The following is a 25,405-nucleotide window of genomic DNA, read 5'->3' as shown; positions in this document are numbered from 1 at the left end:
CCTGTGGCAGTTGTTGGTCTTGTTCTTGCTGCTGCAGCTGTTGAATTTGTACTTGCTCCTGCTGCTGCTGCAACAGCTGTGGCTCTGGCACTTGCTCCTGGCTCTGCTCTTGCATTACCTGCAGCTGGGTCTCCAGTTCATGGTGTTGTGTGGATTGGTGGCTTTCCTGCAGTTCTTGCTGTGGCAGAGACAGCTGCTTCTGCCCATCGTGCCCCTGCTCCTCTTGTGGCAGTTCTGGTTGGTTCTGTGATTGCTGCTCTTGGGGCTCTTCATGCTGCGGCTGTTGCAGTTCTGGATGCTGCTTTGACTGTTGCAAATCCTGATGCCCCAGCTGGGCTTCCTCAGTGATGGTACTGATCTGGAATGAGGCAGAGACTGCTGGTGGTTGTGGGCTGCTGCTCCCCTCCTGAGCCTCTTCCTGACTGTCACTTCCACCACTGCCACCACTGTCACCTGTAGTGGGATGGCAGGAAGCCAGAGAGAAGGAGCTATAGGTGGCTCCCAGGACCCGACTCCTCTCCTGTCCATGTCCTGCTGTTCAAGGTTAAAATAAGGAGTGATCCAAAAGCATGAGGCCATGTGACAATGGCAACCTGGTAGAATCTGAAGTGCCAAGGGAAGGACCTACACTATGGTCACTTCATTCCTAGGGATCCCAGCTCCCTATACCCTCTGTCCCTCTCTTTACACAGCTCTGCGGTTAGATCTTGGCACCCATACCACTGCAGGTGCCAAGGGCTGCCCACACTCTTCCAGTGGAAGTCAGTGAACTGGCTGTCCCAACTGTCAAGCCATCAACCCCATGCTAAAGTGACCTATCTATGGTCACACCTTAAATAAATGAAAACCACCTTCTCTATACATGGTAATGCCTTTGGGGGGTGCTGGTGGCTCCCACCTACAATCTTAGCTACTTGGGATGAGCCAGCCATGTAAACCTGCAAGACCCTTATCCAGTTAACCAGAAAAAAGCTGGAACTTGATTGAGGCATGACTTGAGGGGTAGAGTACCAATTGTGAGTGAAAAAGCCAAGCAAAAGCACAAGGTCCTGATTTCAAACACCAGTACTAGCACAAGTACAACATTTTGGTTTTTTTCTTTGTTGTTATTGTTATTTGTGCAGTGTTTGATATTGATTTCAAAGCCTTGTTCTTGTTGGGCAAGTGTTGTACCACTTGAACCATGTCTCTGGCCCTTTTGGCTTTGTTTTTCAGATAGGGTTTCATGCTTTTGCCCAGCAGGCATTGGACTGTGATCCTCCTACCTCTGACTCTCAAGTAGCGGGATTATGAGTTTACCACCACGCCTGGTTAATAATAAAGCATCTCTGTGTGGCTGTCTGAAATGGTTGTCACACAAAACAGTGCCTAGCAATCACCAAAGTGTCAGAGAGGCTGCCAGGTTTCAGATGGGACGGGCATCCTCAGGGCAGGTCCACAGGCTTGGGGCCCTGCATAGTCTCCAGAACCTGGCAGATGCTTGTAAATGCTCTTGAGTTTGGAAATATACTAATTGTTTTCATTAAAAAACTCAATAGAGTGATGTTCAGGAACGTAAAGGGCTAACTTCAGGCCTCAAGTCAACACAGACAATTGCTTCACCCCTGACAACCCTGGCTACCTCTTTTGCAAAAGGTCCTTCCTATATCCTTCCCAGAGATATTATGAGAATTAGAATAAATATAGCACCCAGTGTTGTGCCTGGAAACACAGCAGACACCTTCCTGCAACATTTTCCCTTCCACACAAAATCTACATTCAGTTTCTCATTCTGAGTATTAATATTGTATTATAAAAAAATCCTGTTCTTTTTTGTGCAGGTACTGGGACTTGAATTCAGCGTTTTTACTCTAGGCTGGTGTCATACCGTTTCAGCTATGCTTCTATTTCCAGCTTTGGCTGGTTATTTGGAAGTAAGAGTCTTTCAGATTTTTCTGCCCAGGCTGGCTGCATACCAGGACCCTCAGACCTCAGCCTCCTAAGCTCATAAGTGTGTGTGTGTGTGTGTGTGTGTGTGTGTGTGTGTGTGTATTTATTATTGTTTTTTTGTTGATGTGGTACTGAGGAATTGAGCCCAGGGCCTCATGCATGCTAAGCAAGCACTCTACCTCATTTGGGACCCATATATAATCAGTGATTACATAATCAGTGAATTCACTTTTCATGAAACATTTTACGCATTGGGATAGTGGATGGAGACCTAAAAACCTGCCCACATTAACAGTCCATTGGCTCTTAGACATCCTCTACTCCTGCCTCCTCCAGATAGATCATACCCCTATGAATCTATTCATGTCTATTTGCCACATGGGCTACTCTGGATTTTACTTCCTTGATCCTTCCATCCTTCCTTCTTTCCTTCCTTCTTCCCTCTCTCCCTCCCTTCTTCCTTCCTTTCCCTCCCTCCACCAGTACTGGGTGTTGAACTCAGGATCCGAGTGCTATCACTGAGTTATTTTGTTCAAGGATAGTGCTTGACCACTTTGAGCCACCGCTACACTTCTGGCTTTTAGGTGGTTAGGTGGAGATAAGAGTCTCAAGGACTTTCTTGCCCAGCCTGAGAACCACAATCCCCAGATCTCAGCCTCCTGAGTAGCTAGGATTATAAGTGTGAGCCACCAGTGCCCCCTCTCCACTCTGACTTTCCGGGGCAGCAATACCAGCATTTTCAAGAAGGGAATTTTAGTAAACATGCAGTTAAATGTTGTCTGTATACCCTTGAGAAATTTCTGTTGGACTGGGAATGCAGCTTAGTGGTAGAGTGCTTGCCTAGCATGCATGAAGCCCTGGGTTCAATTCCTCAGCACCACATAAACAAAACAAAACAAAAAAGCTGGAAGTGGCGCTGTGGCTCAAGTGGTAGAGTGCTAGCCTTGAGCAAAAAGAGTCCAGGGACAGTGCTCAGGCCCTGAGGTGCGGGTGGAGAGGAAGAGAGGGAGAGAGGGGAGGGGGGGGAGAGAGAGAGAGAGGGAGAGAGGGAGAGAGGGGAGAGGAGTGGGGGAGAGAGAGAGAGAGAGAGGAGATTTCTATGAAGTTTACAAATAGGAAGAAGAATCTTTATTTAATCTATAGGTTCCATCCAGTCTGACCCCTGAACTTCTCCAATTCCATTTTTGTTTTTTAAGTTCTGATACTGGAGTTTGAACTCAGGGCCTTGTCCTCTTGCTTGGCTTTTTTGCTTAGGCTTGTTCTCTACCACTTGAGTCATACTTCTACTTCTGGCTCTTGGTGCTTAATCAGAGATAAAACTCTCACGGACTTTCCTGTCCAGGCTGGCTTTGAACCATGATCCTCAGATCTCAGCCTCCTGAGTAGCTAGAATTATAGGTGTGAGCCACCAGGGACCCACCTCCAGCTCTTTAATAAACTCAGAGCCACTGTGCTGCCACAGGCCCTCACTGAACACAGAATGGGAAACTGGCTGTCATGAGCTGGCCACCCTATAGTGAATCTCCAAGGAGGAACAGCCTGGAAGGGTAGGCATCTCTGGGCCCCAGACAGAAGAAAACAGATGGGGGAAGAGGTCAAGGAGGTATGGAAAAGGGTAGAAGCCACAGGGAAAAATGTCATGGGGCAAGGCAGAGCCCTTCTGTCCATCTCCATCTAGGAACTGGGATCAGAGCCAGAGGCAGGTGAGAGAAGAGTGGTGGAGGCCACCTATCTACTGGAGCAACTGGGCCTCAGCTTCAACCCATCACAGGTGCCAGGTGTGTGTGGGGGTGGGGTCAGGAAGCCCCTCACACCACACCAGCAGCAAGTGCAAGAACTTAGCCTGACAAAACCAGAGGACAAAGCTGTAGGCATTGACTCAAAGCAACTCAAGTGGGCAGGTGTGAGTAGATGCCCCGGGAGGCTCTCTCTGCCACAGTAATACTAAGGCTCTGTCAAGGCTCCACCCCAGGGCTGTGACCCCCAACCCCAGCCCTCACCTGACTGGGGGCCAGTCCCTGGGCCTCCATCCTCAAGCCTTCGCAATTCCAACACCATGGTCTCTGTGGCTGGCACCAGCTCCATCCTAGAAGTCACTCCAGGATCGAGGGTAGCTGGCTGTGCTGCGAGGAAAGAAGGAAGCTGTTCAGGGGGGAGGTGGTGTCTCCAGGGCAGACTGCTCTTAGAACAGCAGTGGGATCCAGGTGCTGGTAGCTCATGCCTATATTCCTAGTTTCTCAAGAGATGGAGACTTTGATGGTTGAGGTTTGAAGCTAGCCCAGGCAGAAAAGCCTGTGAGACTTCATCCCCAATTGATCAGCAAAACGTTGGACTAGAGGCATGACTCAAGTGGTAGAGTACCAGCCTTGAGTGAAAAAGGCCAGAGAGAGAGGTGAGGCCCTGAGTTCTAGACCAGTTACGGGTACAAAACAAACAGTATTCACAAGGCTCCACCACCTGGCTGCTTCTTATTGAAATCCAGCCACTCACAGGGCAAGGAGCTGGAGTCAGGGAACATTTGGGGTTCTAAAAGAGAGGCCATCTGTGTCACATTCCCCTGTGCCCTTCCAAAGCCAGTTCTGCCAGTATCCAGGGCCTCCTGCCTCCCAGACTGTTGTAGAGGCTTGCCTAGCCTTTCTAAGGCCACCAGCAGGCCAACCCAGCTCCCTGAAAAGCAAGCAGTCCAGAGCACTGTACCCCAAGGCAGGTGCCACCTGCAGGCCTGTGCTCCCCAGAGTCCACCCTGCAGAGGTAGCTCCGGGTCCAGGCCTTCGCACTGGGGTACCCAGGCTGACTGGCTCCCGCTGGCCCTCGGGAAGGAGGCGTCCCCGCGCTCAGCGCAGGTCCCCCGGGCCTCACCTGGTGCGGCATTTTTCCAAGCAGGGGAGGTGTGGTCCGCGGAGGCTGCGAGGTGGAGGCCACGGTTTTCAGCCTGCTCCTCCCGGAGGCGCCTCCATCCAGACAGATCCGAAGAGGGACGGAGCTGTCAGCGCTGCCCAGGTCGCCCGGGGGCACAGAAGGGGCGGAGGGGAGTCCCGGGACGAAGTTGGCGGAGACCCTCCGTTGGGGAACCGGGCCGGGAGGCAAAGCCCGGGATCGGGCGCGGGGCTCAAGGCTGGCCGGGGAGGACCGTGGCGACGCGCAGCAGGGCCTCGGCCGGAGCCCTCGATCGGTCCCGTGGGGTGGCCCGGGAGACGCGGCTCGTGGATGACAGCAGGCCACAGGTGCCCGGAGCCCCGGGGCGGCCCGGGCGGCACCTCAGCGGCCAGGGCGGGGGGCGGGCGCCGCCGCCCGGCCGGGTCCCCGTTCGCTCGCCCGCCCACCCGTGCGCGCGTCTTTGCGGGCAGCGGCCGGGCCGGGGCGGGGGCGCGGGGGCCGGCACAGGAAGTCCCCCCGGCATCCGCATCCTGTCCCCCGCCCCCGCCGCCCGCCGCGCCCCCCGCGCCCGGGCCCCCCGCCGCCGCCCGCCGCCCCCCGCCGCCTCTGCGGCCGCCGCCGCCACCGCCACCTCTCTAGGCCGCCGCCAGCTCGGTGGGCTTAACCCTTCCGGACCCAGGCACTCACCGGGTGGCCAGGGACCGGGTGACCCCCCCCCGCCGGCGTCCCGGGGCGCATCCCCGGTGCGCGCGCCTCTACTCGCGGCTGGGGCGCAGCTGGGGCGCAGCTGGGGACCCGGCTCCTGGCAGGGCGCCTACCGCCACCACCTCCAAGAAAGGCCGACTTGGCCTCAGGGCGACCCTGGCAGGGGTGCAAATTGTGGCTAATTAGCAATTAGATGAAACCAGAAGACCCCAGGGGTGCTGACTTCGGACCCCTCCTCCTGGTCCTCTGAGCGCGCAAGGCCGGGCCAGGCAGGTGGGGAATTTGTGCCAGCCATGTCAGCTGCTGTGACCCAAATAGACCCAACTGGCCATCCCAGCCACCTTCCTGAACGGGCAGGGTGGGCGGGTCCTTCTCTGTGCCTCCCTTGCCTTCACCCACAGGCAAGGCGGTCAGGCCCACCCTGAGCTCTGCTCTTCCAGTAGTTCCACCCCCACCCCCACCCCCACCCCTGCTCTGGGCCTTGGCCTCTTGTAAGGCCCGCCCCCGGGAGGGCTCCTAGCGGTTGGCCAGCCTGTCTAAAGTCTCCGCCCAGTACCTGTGTTACCTAGGTAACCGGCATACCTGGAGGCGGGACACCTCCCCTTACCAGGCCATACTTCCCCCTTCCCCGCCTGCCCTAGATAAGGCTTGGCCTGGTGGAGTGTCGGACAGTTTCGGAATAAATTTTTCTCTCCTGCCCGATTACCTCATGGTGATCTCCTTTATTGGCTACCTACTTTAATAAACCTTACACCTCTCGTGGCTTCTTTCTTTTTCTGGATGTTTCTTGCCTGGGTAGGAGTCTCCTGCTAAAGACTAACCTGACCATCTTCCTCATTTGGTGGGGCACCTGTGGTTCAACCCTGTAATCCCTGCTATCAGGAATCTAAGATCTGAGAATCACAGTTTGAAGCCATTGTGGGCAAGAAAGTCCAAGAGACTCTTATCTCCAATTAACCACAAAAAGCCAGAAGTGGAGCTGTGGCTCAAGTGGCAGAGTGCCAGCCTTGAGCAAAAGAGCTCAGGAACAGTGCTCAGGCCATAAATTCAAGCACTCCCCCCACCCCACCCCTTTTCTTTCTTTCTTTTTTTTTTTGTACTGGGAACTGGGATTGAACTCAGAGCCTTGAGTTTGCTAGGTAGGCACTCTACTGCACAGTCATGCCTCTATCCCTTTTTTTTTGCAGGTTTTCAGATTTTTCACTTTGTGCCTGGATCACAATCCACTTATTTTATGTCTAATCACATCTAACAAGCACACACCACCACCATGCCCAGCTTCTTCCTTCTAATAAGCACATACCACCACCATGCCCAGCTTCTTCCATTAAGATAAAATCTCACAAAGTTGGGTGTTGGATTGTTGTTGTTTTTTTGCCTTGGCTGGCCTAGAACCACAATCCTCCTAATCTCAGCCTCCTATGTTGCCAGGATGGCAGGTTCACAGTTTAAGATACAGCTTAAGGGTCTAGGAATATGGCCTAGTGGCAAGAGTGCTTGTCTCCTATACATGAAGCCCTGGGTTCGATTCCTCAGCACCACATATATAGAAAAGGCCAGAAGTAGTGCTGTGGCTCAAGTTGGCAGTGCTAGCCTTGAGCAAAAAAAAAAAAAAGATATAGCTTAAGATATACCTATTAATATGCACACTTGTCCTCTCCTTCTACCTTGTATAAACAATCCTGTGTGAGATTGCATAGCTCAGGTGATGAGTGCCTAGCAAATGTCTGGCAACTCATTAGCTCATTAGCATAAGTGCACAACAAAGATTCACCGATTTACTGTGGACATCCCAAGGTTTTAGAAGGCCTATTGCAAGAATCCAGGGCAAAGACAAATGTCCTTCCCTTCCTGTGGCACAGGTACCTTCCTCTTTTCTTTCTTGTGGAAGGAAGAAAGGTAACTCTTGGTAAAGTCTCCAAACAGCTTCCAGATATGAGGCCCACCCCACCATGCTGTCCAAGTGATTTGGATTGAGGTGTTGAGTCATGTGACATCAACCTGCTCCCTGGGAAGGAAGCTGGAGATTTAGTTTGATCATCTTCTCACCACTGCTGTGACCATGGCAGGTACTGCTTTGCTTCCTTGTCCACAGTCAGTGCTGCCTCCTCTTGGTGTTACTGGCTCAGCTGGCTCCTCACTTTTTGCACCTAAGGATACAGGTAGTATAGGAAGGTGCTACCTATTGACTCCAAAAGTGAGTTGAACAGCCTTTTTATATATAGTCCACAGGGATGTGTGGCAAAGGTGTTTGCACCAATTATGGAAGACCTTCATGTAAATGAAGGACTCCACACCAATCATGGTGACCTCCATGCAAATGAAGAGCTGTGTTTGCACCAATCCCAGGCCTTCTGCTGGGCTACCCAGGGAAGGGCTCCACCATTGGCCTGGGTGAAAATGACTGCTGAGGCTTGTGATGGCAAAAAGGTCCAGAAAGTTGTCTAATATAGGCATGGCTGGGACAGTGCCTTCTGGAGCGTTATGGCACTCTGGCCTTTTGGTGGTTAGTTGGAGATAATCTCACAGACTTTCCTGCCCAGGTTGGCTTCAAATTGTGATCCTCAGACTTCAGCCTCCTGAGCAGGACTACAGGCATGCGCCACTGGCTCCCAGCATTCCTTTTTTCTTTTCTAGTCTCATCATGGGCAAATTAAAGTACCACATAGCATCTGAAATCCTGAGAGAAACTATTTCTGGAGTAAGGAATCTGGAGGAAAAGTACCTGTTGTGTGGGCTTTTATTTATTTACTTTTTAACTTTGCAATAAATCCTGTGGCAACATCCGTGTTAGGTCATTGTCTGCTCTCCACCTGTGTGACACTTGGCTTTGAACTCAAGGTCTTAGGATTGCTCGGCAAACATGCCACCATTTGAACCATACTCCTGGCCCCCTCCCTTGGCTGGTTTTGCTTTAGTTTTTGGGTAGTCTTGTTTTTTGCCTAGGCCACCTCCCTAAGATCTTGATCCTCCCATCTCTGCCTCCCACATAGCTGGGATATCAGATGTGAAGCACCACGTATGGCTTCTTTGCTGAGACAGGGTCTCAGTGACTTTTTTTTTTTTTCTTAACTAGGCTGGCCTCAAATTATGATCCTCCCAATCTCCACCTCCTAAGTAGATGGGATTACAGATGTGTGCTACCATGCCAAGCCCAATTAAAAAGTGAATAAAACACATCTGGAAACTATGGTATTATAAGATTATGGGGCTAGTTATGGTGGTACATGCCATAATCCCAGCTACCTTGCTATTTTTACTGTTTTTTATTTGGGAGGTAGAGGTAGGAAGATTATAGTTTTAGGCTAGCCTCAATCAAAAGTACACAAATCTATCTGAAAAACAAGCTAAAAGCAAAAAGGTTAGGAGTGTGACTTAAGATCTTGTAGCAAGCTCCAAAACATTCTTAAGTTACAGCATACAAAAACTCATTTCCATCATCTCTCCAACTCTCCAAGTCCTGGCAACGTTCACTAGGGTCCAGGTGCCCCTAAACAGCAATGATGAGTTCTGCATTCTCCAGTGCAGCACAGTGCCCAGTCCTTCCTGGAGACGAATCCTAGGATCAACCACTGGCACAGGAGAAGCTTAGACATAATGAATTTACAGCTGGTAGCTAGACCCCCTTTGGATGGTTCTTCAAGCTGTTCCTGGATTTATCAAAAAACTACTACATAGAGCAATGTGTGTGTGTGTGTGTGTGTGTGTGTGTGTGTGTGTGTGTGTATTTGAAACTCAAGCCCTGAGTTCAAGCTCAGTACTGGTATCTCACCCCCACCCCCCCGCCAACAATAAAGGATTTAGAGAAAATGAAAGGAAGATACAAGGCACACTGTTGTACGATTCCACCTATGTGGAATCCCCAGCCATTCAAGTCCATATGAAATAGACTGGTGGTTGCCTGGGCCTGGGGAAAGCAATAGACTCCTGATGGATATGAGGTGTCTTGGGGGTGGGGGTAGGGAATGGTAGGTATCCTTGAAAATGTCATTTTAGTTTTATAATTGCTGAGCAATGAGACCATTTTATATTTTATTTTCTCAACAGGGGACGCACCAATGCACATAATGTGACAACTGGCTCCTCCTCATCAAAGCCTACTTCCTGTTGTGTCATTCTGGAGTATGGGTGACAGAATGGGAGATCCAGTACCATGTTAATTTCCCTGCTTACCACTTAAGACTGGGAATCTGCTCATATGTATTGGCCATTTTATGTTCTGTTCATTTTCTGATGAGCATGACTTATTTTTTGAATGTCTTTTGATTAATTTCTAAGTTCACATATTCAGGGGCTTGGATTCAGCGCCTGAACACTCCCTGGCTTCTTTTTGCTCAAGGCTGGCACTTGAGCCACAGCGCCACTTCTGGCCTTTTCTGTTTATGTAGTGCTGAGGAATCAAACCCAGAGCTTTGTGTATGCTAGGCAAGCATTCTACCACGAAGCCACATTCTCAGCCCTAAGTTCATATATTCTGTAAACTGATTTATATACTGCAAATATGTTCTCATGTCAATTGTTAATGAGTATAATAAGACTTTTAACCAAGTGGCACATTGTAACTTTTTTTTTTTTTTTTTTTTTTGCCAGTCCTGGGCCTTGGACTCAGGGCCTGAGCACTGTCCCTGGCTTCACTTTGCTCAAGGCTAGCACTCTGCCACTTGAGCCACAGCGCCACCTCTGGCCATTTTCTATATATGTGGTGCTGGGGAATCCAACCCAGGGCTTCATGTATAGGAGGCAAGCACTCTTACCACTAGGCCATGGTCCCAGCCCGTCATTGTAACTATTAAATAAGAGGCTGTCTTCCTAATTAGAAAGAACTGGTAAGCAGTTAGACATGGTGGCACATGTCTGTAATACCAGGCATGGTATTACCTGCCCAGCAGGTAAAGGCAGGAAGATCTCAAGTTCAACACCAGTCAGGATAAAGTGAGTCCCTATATAAAAAACAAAGTGAAAATAGCCAGGTTGAGGTGGCTTATGCCTCTGATCCTAGCTACTTCATGCAGGTGGAGGCCAGCCCAGGTAGGAAAGTTCATGAGCCACCCTCTTCTCAACCCATAGTTAGAGGCAGTGACAGACTGCCTGTCATCCTAAATTATGTGGGAGACTGAGACTACGAGAATCATGGTTTCAGCTCAGCCCAGAAAGAAAATTGGGAGAGGGGCTGGAGATATGGCCTAGTGGCAAGAGTGCTTGCCTCGTATACATGAGGCCCTGGGTTCAATTCCCCAGCACCACATATGCAGAAAATGGCCAGAAGTGGTGCTGTGGCTCAAATGCCAGAATGCTAGCCTGGAGCAAAAAGAAGCCAGGGACAGTGCTTGGGCCCTGAGTCCAAGCCCCAGGACTGGCCAAAAAAAAAAAAAGAAAGAAAGAAAGAAAGAAAATTGGGAGACTCTCTCTCTATGCAAAGAACCTAACCCTTGAGCCACACCTCCATCCCTGCTTTTTGCCATGCTGGCTTCAAACTGTGATCCTTTGGATCTCAGCCTTCTGAGTAGCTAGGATCACAGGTGTGAGATACCACCTCCCAGCACAGCCTAGGTGGAAGTAGGAAGTGACATGATAGCTGACTTTGGGTCAATTCTGAAACATTCTGTCCTGGGGCTGATCTCTGTAGTGCCAGGCGTGCATCTGAGAAGAGCTGAGAGCTCCTCCATCTGACATCAGCCCATAAATATGAAACCTGTTGAAGCAGGGACTACTAGCTCAAACTCAAAACAAAATGGCGTGCGTGTGTGTGTGTGTGTATTTTCTCCCCCTTCGTGTGTGTGTGTGTGTGTGTGTGTGTGTGTATTTTCTCCCCCTTCTTGGGTAATAATGAGGGCCTTGATTGCTAGGCTACTTGGGTCATACTGCCAGCTCTATGGCTGTTTAGTTTGGAAAGTAAGATTTCTGATGGGCTTCATCAAGAAGTCTGGCTCTTCTGCACATGCTCTATGCTCTGGCTGGCACTCCAGGCCGTGAGGAAGCTGTGGGCTCTCACCCATGAGAAGAAACACAGGCCCTGCCATGCAAGGCCAGCCCTACGTGCAGCACAGCCTCCATTCCCGACCTTGAGGACACCTTAACATACACACACACACACAGCCGCTAGGCTACCAGGAACAGAAGCGTAAGTGACAAGGTCACATGTCTAACCTCAGTCCTGTTAGGCTGCAACGGCTGCTGTTACCATCTGTCATCAGTTACCTTCAGGCCATGGGTGCCACAGTGACATGGCCATTCCCACCCCCTAATCAGAAGTTGAAGCAAGTACCTTCCAATGCCATTCTAGGAAAACCTTCCTGAGGGAGGCCTCCTTGTCAGGGGCACAGAGGACCTGATCAAGTGGGGCAGGGACCCAGGTCTGCATTTCTGTCAAAGTAGCTAAAACCATGTGTTCCCTTCTCCTTAGCAGAGAGTGTAAGCACATTTATGAGGTTGTTAAAATCCACTCTGCAAGGGTGGGGGAGCTTGATGGTAGAGCACTCACTTAAGTGTGGGCAAGGCCTTGGAGTCCATCTCCTACAAATAAGTAATCCATACAGACAATAAAACTGTTTAGAAAAAATGTATTTGAACATACGAAAGAAAAATTTGGAGACCCCCAATAAAACAGAAGTTTCTTCCCGAGGTGGCGGGAACCCCGCCAGTGTCCCTGAGCAGTGCCGGAGCTGCAGCGAGCTGGGGGCCATTCCAGCTGAGCTCACAGAGCCGCCCATGGGAGTCACGTTCCTGAGGAGCGAGGCCAGGAGAGGGACCGGCAGAGCTGCATCCCTATCGGGGTCCCCGGGGCTGGGAACTGGCACGCAACCACACAGCACTCTGCAGTAGGCCGCATGCCTCCCTTTCATTCATCCAATCTGGATTTTTAAGAATGTGACCAAGAGGCACCTGGACTTGGGCGACAAGGGACTTCCGCCTGCTGCCTCCTGAGGGTCCCCTGCTGGGGCCAGCACCCCTTTGGCTCTGAAGGCGTCCTTGGTCCAGGCAGGAAGGCATACCACTGCCCTGTGGTGCACAGGCCCCACCTAGCGGATGGGCCTGAATGGGAAGGTCACGCCTGAGATGAAGGTGTGCCCAGGGTGCGTGGGCAGCGCAGGGTGGGCGGCGGGGTGGGCTGGCACTGGTCCATAGCCCAGTGGGGGCGTGTGGATGTGTGGGTAGAAGCCAGGAGGGAGAGCTGCATGTGGCGACTGCTGCACAGGGCCTGAGATCACCAGCTGGAGCAGGCTGCAAGCACAAGGAGAGAGGTCAGGATGCCAGCCCCAACCACCCTGCCACCTATGGGGCCTGCCCTGTCCCAGTACACCTGGCATCCAGACACAGCAGCACTCACCCATGGACCAGGAGAGGCACGGATGGAGGCACAGGGAAGGAGGACGGGGTGACAGGATTTAGCCCCGAGGTTGGACAGAGCCAAGGGAGGTGTCAGCATGGGTGAAGCCATGAACCCCAGCAATGACAAATGAAGAGTGAGGTACTTTCTACACCCTGGGCCATAAAGCTCCCACTGGCTTCGGCAGCCCTGGGAGATTGAGGCCCACCACACATTGGCCAGTTTCAGCTCAGCTGCTTCTGTGCCTACATAGACTGAACTACAGCCCATACCATGGCAGTCGGGACAGCAGGTAGTTTCATTAACTCTTCATGCCTCAGTCCAGACTGGACTCTACCCACATAAACCACAGAAGTTGGCCTTCCAAATGATCTTGACATCATAGGTCATGTACAGCTTCCTTGGACATAGCCTGGGCCTGAACCCTAGCCCCCACCTACCTGACCAGCCCACTGCTCAGGACCCACATTGGGAAACTGCAGCCCTTCTTGCTCCCAGCTCCCCTGTGCCAGGCCCCCAACACCATTCTCCCCACCCAGGGCCTTAGCTTTCCCCTGTCTTTCTTAAGCCTACATTCCTGGGGATCCTCCTTCCTGAACTCAACAAGCTTCCAGTGCTGGAGTCTTTGAATGAGAAACTTCCTAAGAGAGAACTGCCATCTTGCCCTTGTAGCTCTTACTTCTGTAAGCCCTGCCAGGGAAACATCCCCTTGGGAGGTGGTCATAGTTGGGTGTGTGTGTGTGTGTGTGTGTGTCTGTCTGTCTGTCCTGGGGCTCTACCAATTGAGCCACAGTGCTACTTTCGGCTTTTTTGGCAGTTCATTGGAGATGAGACTCTCACAGACTTTCCTGCCTGGGCTGGCTTCGAACCATGAGCCTCAGAGCTCAGTCTCCTGAGTAGCTAGGATTACAGGCGTGAGCCACCACTGTTGGCACAATTGCTCTTTTTATGGCTATGTGATATTCTACCTTTTGGAGGCACAGGCTAACTTACCAATTCTCCCAAGGTTTGAGGTCTTAGGCTAGGTGGTTTGCATGACACAGTTTTGTGCACACACCTTTGACCTCTTTTCTAGGGACAGACTCACAAAAGTGACATCCTAAGCTCTGAAGTAAGCAGCAGTGCACACTGACTGGACCCCACACACCTGGTTCACACCCATCCACAGGCTTCCTGTGCTTTTTCTCATCCTACCCTCACGAAACCCTTTGGTGAGGTGGAATGGATGAGGCCAGGCGACCCAAGGTAAAACTAGAATTCCCTTGATTTTTCAAACAAGGACACACATGACAGGAGGCAGAGGACTTGCTACAGGGATAGAACTCCGCAGAATCTGAGTGACACTCCCTGCTTTTCCCGCAATGAGTGTGACTGGGGAAAGAGAAACAAACCTCACTCCACTTTAGCACAGACAATGAGGACAGATTGGTATTCCTCTACTTTACCAGGAGCCAAGGTTGAGAGGCAGTGAACCCACCCTGACGTCAGAGCAAAGCAGAGCAAAGGACTGCTCAGAAGCCAGGTCCCTACAGCCAGAGGCATCAGCACAGGCATGGCCAAGTCAGTGATTCCCTATCCTTCCCCAGCACTCTGGCAGGGCTCTGCCTTGACACAGGGAGCACACTGCTGCCTTCCCGACTTCTAGCCAGATACTCATCTCCAGGAATCTTGGCACAAAGGTCACACTGACGTTGCTGCCTCCCACTTTGCAGGTCCTGAATGGGCTCCTCATAGCAAGATGCTCACTCTTGCAGATCACTCCCCTAAAGCACCAGGAGGGAGGGGCCTGCCCCCTGTACACTCGCCACATCCCCTCCCAGTACTGCGGGCCCAGCTTCGGGCCTCCCAGGGCACCTACTTGTTATGGGGCAGCCTGGAGCACAGCGTTCTCAGATCATCTGAAACAAGGAGACACATGGTTAAGCAACAGACTGTAGACAGGTGAAGTTTTTTGAAATTTCTCAAGGATCATGGCAAGAGAGCTACACATTCTCAGCATCCTTTTGAAACTGGCTTCTCCTTTCTCCAGTTCATGCTTTAACAAACTGGCCCACAACAGAAGAAGCTGCTAAGAAAGGTGCAGGCTGCTGCCACTGCTAGGTAGCTGCAAAAGAGCTGAGGTGGGGCTCTGCTGAGCAATGAGCCACACAAGGCAGTCCAAGAGTGGCAATGCAGTAAGATGGGAAAGCCACCACTGGTAGCAGCTGGGGCCACACGACCCTGAGTGAGTCAACACGGACAGAGCAAACACAGCCAGGGCCCTGGCACCAGGCCACTCCTGGGGTAGACTGGGAGCATCAGCATGCAATGGTATTAGAATTCCTCAAACCAGGAGGTGGGAAAGCATGCCTGACTGGGCAGTGTTAAGTGTAGATGTTTCACAAAACACATGTCATCTTTTACTGTATGTAAAATGTGTCTCAGGGGAAAGGATAATAGGCAAAGATGACCGCTCAAGAGGAAAGACTTCCTATGTTCTCCTAGAGGCCCCAGTCCTGGGCCACAAGAGCCAGGTGATGCCTCAACCTGACAGGAGCAGCATGGTAGGACCTGATGAGGGGAACTAGAGCCTCCCGCCCCCTACTCTCTCTGCCTGGGCAGAGCTATGGCAACTCCAGGAAGCCTGCAGGGCAGAGGGAGGACCCACCTCTCGTGCACAGCAGAGCTCCAGAGGCCATGGCCACCTGTAAAGCTTGTGCCAGTCGGTCCAGCGAGAGCTCAATTTCCTGGGAGGCGTTGAGGGGGTTCAGTTCATCTGCAAGTCTGTTGATCTCCTCCACCAGTGGGACCATGTGGTCAAAGAGAATGAGCCCCAGGCGCCCATAGAGGTTCTTCTCAGTCAAGTGCAGCTGAAGTGTCATGAGGACTTGCAGGACACTGAGGTGGAGTTTGGAATACAGGAGGTGTGCATCGCGGTCCAGCCCCGTGCCCAGGTCCTTGGCAACCTTGCTACTGACGTGCCCATTGGACAAGCAGGGCTTCTTCTTCCTTTTGTAAGCCAGGGGGGCCTTCACACACCAGCGGATCAGCCCGATGAGCGGTGTGAGCTCTAAAAATCCTATCGGGAGATTGGCTGCAATCGGAGTATTTAAGAAAGTGATGAGGATCAACCTTGGGTCCTCAAAAATCCAGTGGACAATCATTTCTAGCAAGTCCAAAGGTGGGATGAGGTCATCTGCAAACAAAGGACCATTGTCAGTTGTGCTCCTGGCCTTGGCGACAGCCATGGACCAAGACGGCAGATCTCCCAGTCCACAGCCTGCTTGACTGACTCAACACCTTCATGGCCTGGCTCCTTTCCTGCGACACCACCCCAGGAGGCTGGGACTACTGTTCTAGTCAGTGCCCCGGAAGCTCAGTCAAGGTGAAGGCTGAGAAGTTACTTAAGCCAACAATCCTTACAGCATCATCATACTGAGGGAATAGCCTAGGTGTCAGTTCAAATAAGGTCCACTTCTGACATCCCAAACCATGCCCACATTTGACCCCTCCCAACACGAGGGGTTTTTCTCCTCAGTATGTCCTCCATGGCCCTCAGCAGCCATGCTGACAGCCTTGCTGTCAGTTATCTGTCAGAGGCCAATGGCAATCCCGGCTAAAAGCGGAACTTTCTCTAAGGCACAGTGTGACTTTCTGCAGTCCCAGGACCAAGCATGAACTGGAGCTTAAACACAAATGGTAATAATGAGCACCAGTGTTGAGGCTGCCTACTGTGTGTGTGCCAGGCCTGCATGTAGAGACCCATGCAGTCAGGGAAACTGAGGAACGGCGAGAATAAGTAATTTCCTAGATTTGGACTCAGATCTGACCCTGGTAGCCTGGTTGCCACGTGGTTGCACAGTGTCACAAAGAAAAAAGTTTAAAAGCAAGAAAAAAGGAGTTGGAGGCATAGCTCAGGTGGTAAAGTGCTAGCCAATGATGACTGGTGATGCAGGGTAAAGGAGAGGGCAGAGTAAAGGAGAGAGGAGAGGAGGAGGAACATGAAATTAGTAGAAAAGCAGGCTTGAAGCTGAGCTCTGCCCAGAGCCAGTCATCAAAGCCTGTCAGTTTCCCTGGAGGAAGGCAACATACCTGGCCCCTGCTGGGGAGTCACACAGTTCCACTGGGACTACCAAGGACCAGACATGGATGGCCTCAGTACGCTACGAGCCCTGATTATCAAGCCTTGTTCCTTGGGCCTCACTCCTGAGGAATAGAGGCGGGCAGCAGAGCCCTGCACCAGTGAGATCCCAGCTGCCAACTCCTGCTGTTCCTTGTTTTTGTTTCACACTGGGAGTCTAATCAGATTTAGCTGTTGGACAGGAATGAGGCCATGGGCTTCTCCTAGGCTAAGAAGAACACTGTCATGACAGACTCAAGAACCTCGACTGGCAGCTAAAGAAGTCTCAAAACTGTCACTTAAGCAGAACCAGCAAGCTGGATACCAGTGGCTCATGCCTGTAATCTTAGCTACTCAGGAGGCAAAGATCTGAGTATCACAGTTCAAAGCCAGCCCTGGCAGCAAAGTCTGTGACACTCTTATCTCCAATTAACCACCAGAAAACCGGAAATGACACTGTGTACTCACCTTGAACTAAAAAGCTCAGAGATAATGCCCAGGCCCTAAGTTCAAGCCCCCATCTCTCTCTCTCTCTCTCTCTCTCACACACTCACACACACACACATACACACACCAGAACCAGCATGTACAAGGTACCGAGGTCACTCCTCCACTAGGTAGGACTGCTGCCACAAAGGTTTAACTACAGTCATTTTGCTTTTTGTTAGACAACAACTAGACAAACCAAATTTCGATCAGGGATGTTTGGTGAAACAACAGGTCTGAGCTCTTCAAAACTGTCAGTATCACAGGCTAAGGAATGGACTGGGTGTGGCCCAACAGTGCAGAGCTTGCCTGGCACCAGGTGGGGAGGATAAAGTGCCATGACAATTATGTATAATACAGGATCCCTAACTGGAAATCCTGATTCTCCTGATCCCTCAAAGTGGAAAAGAGGCTATTGAAAAGCAATATTAAAGCCAGGTATTATGGCTCACATTGTAATCCCAAACTACTTGGAAGGCTGAGAACAGGAGGCTCACAGTTCCAGGTCAGGCCAAGCAGCAAAGTCTACAACCTTCCTTCTCAACAGAGTTGCACACATCTGTCATTCCAGAAAAGACAGGAAGTGTAAAACAGGTAGATGGTAGTCCAGGAGTGCAAGACAGGAAGTGAAACCCTATCTTAAAAATAGCAGCAGATAACGGAGATAGAAGCATGGCTCAGCAGTAATACAGTGCCTGACTAGCAAGCATGAAGCCCTGAGTTCAAACTCCAGTACTGAGGGAAAAATGAAGGAATATAAAGATAATTAGGAAAATCTGAATGTAGGCAATATCATGGTAGTAATATTTTATTCACCATTAAATCTTAGGTATGATGGTGTTACGGCTATCTAAGAGGACACCCTACTCCTTAGCAGATACAAGGTGTGTGGACGTGTGCCCTGGTACTGGGTCTTGAACTCAGGGCCTGGACACTGTCCCTGAGCTTCTTTTACTCAAGGCTAGCACTCTACCACTTGAGCCACAGTGCCACATCTGGCTTTTTCTGTTTGTGGTACTGAGGAATCAAACCCAGGGCTTCATGCATGCCAGGCAAGGACTCTACCACTAAGCCACATTCCCAGCCATGTCCCTTAGCCTTTTTGCTCAAGCCTGGCACTCTATCATTTGAGCCACAGCTCCACTTTTGGCTTCTGGCTGGTTAAAGAAGAGTTTCAGATTTGTCTGCTTTGAGTCGTGATCCTCAGATCAGTCCTCAGGTCTCAGCCTCCTGAATAACTAGGATTGCAGGTGTGAGCCAACCGCATACAGCCAGGAGACATATGTTTAAATACTTGAGATATCAAGGGCTGGGAATATGGCCTAGTGGCAAGAGTGCTTGCCTCCTATACATGAAGCCCTGGGTTCAATTCCCCAGCACCACATATACAGAAAACAGCCAGAAGGGGCGCTGTGGCTCAGGTGGCAGAGTGACAGCCTTGAGCGAAAAGAAGCCAGGGACAGTGCTCAGTCCCGGAGTCCAAGGCCCAGGACTGGCAAAAAAAAAACAAAAAACCCCAAACAAATACTTGAGATATCAACAACAAATGTTCGACAGTTTGTGGGAAATAAGTATGTAGGAAGAATTTTTGGTATGCTGTTAGTGGTTGAGACATGTACAAATGTCTGTTGTACTATTCTCCCAATTTTCCCAAGCATTTAAAATTTTCACAGTAACAAGTGGGTAATAAAAAAGTAGGTTGTATCGCTGGGCAAGGTGCACACAGGCCTGTAATCCCAGCACCAGGGAGGAGGAAGCAGAACTCACCAGTGTTCCAAGCCAATCTAGGTTATGTAGGTTTCAAAATAAAGTGGGTCATAAGCTTTGGACACTCTGTCTAGGCCCAAGCCTTGGGCTACTTGCCACTTCTACTCCTGGTGCTAAGGGGATTCTACAGAAAGTTCTCTTAGCAAACTGTACAGATCTAAGTGCCTACATCTTTAACTTTAGACTCCAAAGTAAAGAAATATACTCGAGGGGAAGATGGGGGGAGGGCTTCTCTGAGAGCAGCGCTGGCTCCACTTACCTGATGACAGGTCATAAAGCGCGGTGACAGATGTTATGAACTGGCAGCAGAATCGTGGGCTGGCACTGAATGTCTGCTTCAGCGTGTGAACAGAGCCAGGCACCAAGCAGCAGTAGTCGTCCACAAGGGCCCTGGCCAGCCTCACACAGTAGACCACAGGTGTCCGCTGGGGAGAAACCACAGCCCACATCACTGCAGGTGTCACAAGCCGGCAGGCAGGAGACCACCAGAACAGGCAGACTCACACAGGACGGGAGAAGGACAGAACAGCCTCCTTTGAAGCAGGCCAGGTCCCCGCAAAGAGCCTCATCGGGATCGGACATACTCCTTCACTCCTCCACGAAGGCCGCCCTTGCTACCATGCAGTGGAGCAGCTGTGACAAAGACCATGTGACCAGCAAAGCTAAGATAAAACATCTGTCCACCCTTAGGAAAGGTCATCTCTGACTTTGGGTGAGGAAAGGATACATTTGGTGACCTAACTTAAGTTCTAGTGAGACCCAACAGGTACAAATGCCAGTGGCTCATGCCTGTAATCCTAACTACTCAGGAGGATGAGACCCAAGAATTGCGACTCAAAGCCAGCTTTATGTAGGAAAGTCTGTGAGACTCTTATCTCCAACTAACCACCAAAAAGCTGAAGTGAAGCTGTGGCTCAAGTGGTAGAGCACCAGCTTTGAGTGAAAAAGCTAAGGAACAGTATCTAGGTCCTGAGTTTATACCCAGAACTGGCACAAGTAAATAAATAAACAAATTAAAAAAATAAAAATAAAGTTTCTCACATGATGAAAATGATTGCTTTGACACTGCTCTCGCATTCCTCTTACAATCCCATTCCCTTTGACAGGTTTCCACAGTACTTCTGGTTGTGCTTCACCTCCTTCCCATCTACTTCCCACCTGCACATCTACTAGCTGCAAGCACAGTGGCAGGTAGAGCAACTACCTAGCAGATGGAAATATTGCAAAAGAAAAAAATAAGCAATATGGAGGCAATTAGGGAAATCTGAATATGGGCCACAACACAGATAACTGTATTCCATGACCATTAAGTTTCTTAAGTGGGATAGTATTATGGTTGTATAAGAAAAAGACCGGGGCTGGGAATATGGCCTAGTGGCAAGAGTGCTTGCCTCCTATACATGAAGCCCTGGGTTCGATTCCTCAGCACCACATACATAGAAAAGGCCAGAGGTGGTGTTGTGGCTCAAGTGGTAGAGTGCTAGCCTTGAGCAAAAACAAGCCAGCGACAGTGCTCAGGCCCTGAGTCCAAGCCCCAGGACTGGCCAAAAAAAAAAAAAAAAAAAATTGTCCTTCCTAGAAATGTGGCTTAGCGGTGGAGTGCTTGCCTAGCATGCACGAAGCCCTGGGTTCAGTTCATTATCACCACATAAACACAAAAAGCCGGAAGAGGCACTGTGGCTCAAGAGGTAGATTGCTAGCCTTGAGCAAAAAGAAGCCAGGGACAGTGCTCAGGCCGAGTCCAAGCCCAGGACTGGCAAAAAAAAAAAAAAAAAGTCCTTTGTCCTAGGAGACACATGTCTCCTAGGAGATACAAATTCTTAATGGTTTAGGAGAAAATGTGGTAGGGTGGGATGTACTCAAGATGCCACTCCAGGACACCCATTGAACCAACTACAGGGGGATAGCAAAGCCAGCCAGCTCATATAGCCTGTCACGTGCTCACATAGCACTAGAGAAGCCAATGAAAACCTCTCTACCTGCCCTCGGGTGGAAGCTCAAGCCCCTGACCCCACATGACATAGTCAAACCCAAACTACGATGATGGTTTTCTTGGAGGACATCTGCCTTCATTTACCCAGATGCAGCACAACATCATCACAAGAGAAAAATTTAAAATTACATGATACACTAGAAGAGGCTAAACTCAGTTTCACTACATTGTTAAGGAGTAAAAGGTTATCCTGAGGTCAAATACAACATGAATAATCAATCTGGATCCACAGACATTGGGTTGAGGAGAATTAAGGTATAGATTTCACTGCAATGTACCTCTGTACTACACATAACCATAAATGATTTTGCTAGCCAAATTTTGTGGACAAAGATTATAAAAAGAGAGAGAGCATGTGCGCTGGGCACCAGTGGCTCCCACCTATAATTCTAGCAACTCAGGAGATCTGAGGACTGCTGTTCAAAGACAGCCAGGGCAGCAAAGCCCATACAACATTTACCTCCAATTCATCACAAAAGGCTGAAAGCAGAGCTGTGGCTCAAGTGGTAGAGAGTTAGCTTGAGCAAAAAGTTCAGGGACAGCACTCAAGCCCTGAGTTCAAGTTCCAGGACCAGCACAAAAAGAAGAAAGAGAGGGAAAGCACAAGAAAAAGGGAGAACAGGAGAGAGAAGGGGAGGGGGGAAGGAAAGAGAGTAAATTTCAAGTACTTGGTCAAGAAGCATGTTTATGACAATGACCAGGGTACATTCTGTTAATTTCCCTGTAGAACAGATTAACCACACTTTTTTTGGTCAACAAATACTCTGCAAGGAGTGTTCCATTTTTAAGTCTTAATTAGCAAAATAGTAAACCCAAAATAATCTTGAAAAATACCTTCTAAAACTAAGCATATATAAATATATACTTTTTCCTCCCGTACATTCCATAGGAAAACCAAGAACTATGCGGTGTCACCATCAAACTGTGCAAAACAACCCATATGCTTACTGATCTACCCATATAAAAAACAACCTTCTCCTGAATCCCAGTACTTATTAGGAGGCCAAGGTTGGGAAGAGAGAAGTTGGGGGCTGGCCTGAAGAAAAAGTTGGAGAGACTCCATCTCAACCAATAAGCTAGCATGGTAGTAGACCCCTACACCAGGAGAATCACAATATGAAGCTGGCCCTGAGAAGAAAAAGCAAGACCCTATCTGAAAATTAAGTAAAGCAAAGAAGGGCAGAGAACTTGGCTCAAGTGGTAAAGCACTTGTTCACTTGTATAACTAGTGTTATACACATACACCAAAAAAAAATTCAAACAATAGACATAAATTATCACTAGTTGACATATAATGGTTTGTGAGTGTGCCAATACTGGGGCTTGAACTCAGGACTTGGGCACTGTCCCTTAGCTTTTTCACTCAAGGCTTCTTGGTGGTCTTCTATGTGTGCCACGGCTCCAATTACACCTTTTTGTAGTTAATTGGAGATAAAAGTCTCATGGACCTTCCTGGCCAGGCTGGCTTTGAACCATGATCCTCAGATCGCAACCTCCTGAGTAGCTAGGATTATAGGTATGAGCCACCAACACCCAGCTTCATAATGATCTTTTTTTTCTTTTTGCCAGTCCTGGGGCTTGAACTCAGGACCTGAGCACTGTCCCTGGCTTCTTTGTGCTCAAGGATAGCATTCTACCACTTAAGCCACAGCGCCACTTCTGGCTTTTTCTATTGGAATCAAACCCAGGGCTTCATGTATATGAGGCAAGCGTTCTACCACTAGGCCGTATTCCAAGCCCTATAATGATCTTCTAAAAAAGAAAAATTCTTTCTTTGAGACTGAATGTGCGCTATTTTCAAATTCCTATTTTGCTTAAGAAAAAGATTGTTTTCACTTGTCCTGAAGTGAAGCCCTTTCTTCATTAAAGGACTTGATGTACCATTACCAACTATTGTTAGTGAGGATTTTTACAGTCTGTATATAAAACTAGGATGCTGGTGTCACCAGGCAGCAGCAGTAACCCAGGACACTGTGCATGTGTGAACACCTCTCCAGGAATCCTGCTCCATGGAATCCCTGACAGCAAGCTTGTCTTCAGATATCAGAAGACCAGCAGTACCTGGAGCCAGGAGGCCGCACACTCCAACACTGGGATTCGGCACACTGCCACGGCCATGGAGACCAGTTTCCCCAACAAGCTCATCCGGCTGTCATCAGCTTTGTTCCCTTGAGGGCTGAAAAGCGATGAGAAAATAATCTGCCGCACAGAGTCCTTGGTTTGTTCCTGGAAATAATTGCACATGATTTCAAGTAGTTGAAGCTCTTGGAGAGAATTCAGTCTCTGTAAAACAAACAAACCCAGGGGAGGCGGTGAGATGCGGTTTTCACAGGCTAGTTAAGAGAACACGTGAAGAAAGAAGCAGGGGATGGATTCGCTCCAGCCCCCAGGGTGTTCTTCACACTTTATAGAAAAAGAACAGGCCCCAGTCCCCAGCAGATCAAGAAAATGTTCTGTGACATTAGCTGTCACTCTGGAGAATTCAGGAAGCACCAAGAGGGTGGCGACACTAGATAAGAGGCCTTTGGTGAGGTGCCTAGGCAGTCCCTCAAGTGTCTCACTGGAGGGCTACTAATGGGGGCGGGGAGGGGGGGGACGCCACTCGCCTCCAAACCAGGCATGCTGAGTGAAGTCCCAAGGCCTCGGAGCAGGGGGCAGGTGGGGGGGGGGGGGAGAGCACGGGCTGAGCGATGACCCAGGGCCGCGGGGCAGGGGGCGGGCGTGAGCGTGGGGTGGGTGCATTGGGAGCCGGGCCAGGGGAGAGCACAGGCGGCCGAGGGGAGGGGCGCGGAGGGCCGGGCACCTTGGGCTGCGCGCTGCGCTCCTTGGGCACCTGGAACACGAACTCCTCCAGCAGCTCCACGGGGCCCTTGTCCACGAGCGGCAGCGGCGCGCTCTGCAGCTGCCCGCTGAAGTAGATGTCCAGGTGGTACAGCACCTCCTTGGCGGCGCTCAGCGCGTCGCGGCGCAGTAGTGAGTGCCGGATATCGCTCATGGTGCGGCCGGCGCGGCCCGGCGCCCCGTGCGTCCACTTCCGCCCCGGCGGCCGGGGACCCGCGCCGCCGCCGCAGCCGCCTCTGCCGCCGCCGCCACCGCCGCCTGCGGGGGAGACAAAGAGGCGCGGCCCGGACTCCGCCCCGACGCGGCGGGCTGGGCCGCGGCGCCCGCCCGTCTTCCCGCCGCTACCTGAGGCCGGCCCGCTCGCGAGGCCCTCGCCGCCGCCGCCGCCGCCGCTGGCGGGCAGCGGGCGCCCGGAGTCCGACTGCGGCGCCGCCCAGAGCTGCGGGAGCCGACGCCGCGCAGCCGAACGGCGACGGAATGCCGGGCGAGCGACGGCGGCCCGCAGGGGCCAAGCACCGGCAGTGGCCTCGCGCTCTCCCGAGGGCGCCCCCTGGAGGCTCGGCCGGGCGGGACGCGGCGGGACAGAGGTCGGCCCCGCCCCTGACGCAGGTAGGCCCCGCCCCGCCAGGCCGCCGGGACCCACGCGGCTGCGTCTGGCCGCGCCCTGGCCTGCAGTCGGCCCGCCCAGAGCCTCCACAGTGCTTTCTGTAAGAGATGTTCTAGAAGACAACCGATGATGGAGAACTCTACGCGGTGCTCGGGCAGAAGAGAGAACTTTGTTCAGCCGAACTCTTGGCCTGCTGCTAAATCCAAGGCTGGTGTTTCAGGCCCGAGAGTCCCTCCCGAGAATGCCTCCTCTACGGCCCGGGCTGGTAGGTGTGTCCAGATGGATTAGGGCGTGACCTCAGAGGAGGGCGGTAACGGCTGGAGGTGTGCCAGTTACCTAGGTAACTGGACTGAGATTTAAAACAGGCGAGGACATCTGCTTGGTGCCCTCCTAGGGGTGGATCTTACACTTTACACCTGCAGGGACGGGAAGGAGGGGTTGGGGGGGGGCAGGACCTTGGTTTGGAGCCAGCAAACTTTGGTACTCTTCAGGCCCCAGCCATTGGAAGTTGCATCCATTAGGAACTCATGGACTGCTAGGGGCTCTCTGCAACCCCCACCCCGTCACCCCTGTTCCCTCTTCCTCTTCCCAGGACACCCATCTCCATGTTCTCTCCAGAGTCCTGGCCTTTTTGCCCCTTGGCCCGCTAGTCCTGGAGGGCCATGGGCATTTTCGTAGCCTGCGAGGTCACAGGCCACCTGGTTCATCTCTGGGACACCAGGCCATCCTAAAGCCCTCAGCACTTATACCACCTCCTTCTTTCTGCACTAAACT

General features: G+C 51.1%; 2 protein-coding genes across 3 annotated transcripts in view; both read right to left on the bottom strand.

Moving 5' to 3' along the window:
* The window catches only part of LOC125351154 (zinc finger protein 316-like), a 37,187-nt gene extending 33,173 nt beyond the window's left edge, over positions 1-4,014 (bottom strand). The window contains exons 1-3 of the mRNA XM_048345870.1: positions 3,942-4,014; positions 594-603; positions 92-446 (exon numbers count right to left, since the gene is read on the bottom strand). Of these exons, the coding sequence (XP_048201827.1) occupies positions 92-446; positions 594-603; positions 3,942-4,014 (438 nt within the window). The remainder of the gene's footprint in view (positions 1-91; positions 447-593; positions 604-3,941) is intronic.
* Positions 4,015-12,054: 8,040 nt separating this feature from the next.
* Ints15 (integrator complex subunit 15) lies at positions 12,055-24,253 on the bottom strand. 2 transcript variants are annotated; one of them, XM_048329524.1, is made up of 6 exons: positions 23,987-24,253; positions 23,245-23,409; positions 19,450-19,615; positions 15,486-16,013; positions 14,697-14,736; positions 12,055-12,732 (listed from the first exon to the last, which is right to left on the bottom strand). In XM_048329524.1, exons 1-6 carry the CDS (start codon positions 24,176-24,178, stop codon positions 12,531-12,533), a joined length of 1,293 nt encoding a protein of 430 aa, XP_048185481.1. In that variant the 5' UTR covers positions 24,179-24,253; the 3' UTR covers positions 12,055-12,530. The 2 variants fall into 2 exon arrangements, with proteins under 2 accessions (XP_048185481.1, XP_048185472.1); XM_048329515.1 differs by having other exon boundaries at positions 23,245-23,466; positions 23,987-24,250.
* Between the last annotated feature and the right edge of the window lie 1,152 nt (positions 24,254-25,405).

The sequence above is a fragment of the Perognathus longimembris genome, chromosome 1, assembly GCF_023159225.1.
Source record: "Perognathus longimembris pacificus isolate PPM17 chromosome 1, ASM2315922v1, whole genome shotgun sequence".
In the NCBI taxonomy this organism is placed as follows: Eukaryota; Metazoa; Chordata; class Mammalia; order Rodentia; family Heteromyidae; genus Perognathus; species Perognathus longimembris.
The sequence above is the reverse complement of the archived record's forward strand: the minus strand, read 5'-3'. Positions and strand labels throughout refer to the sequence as shown.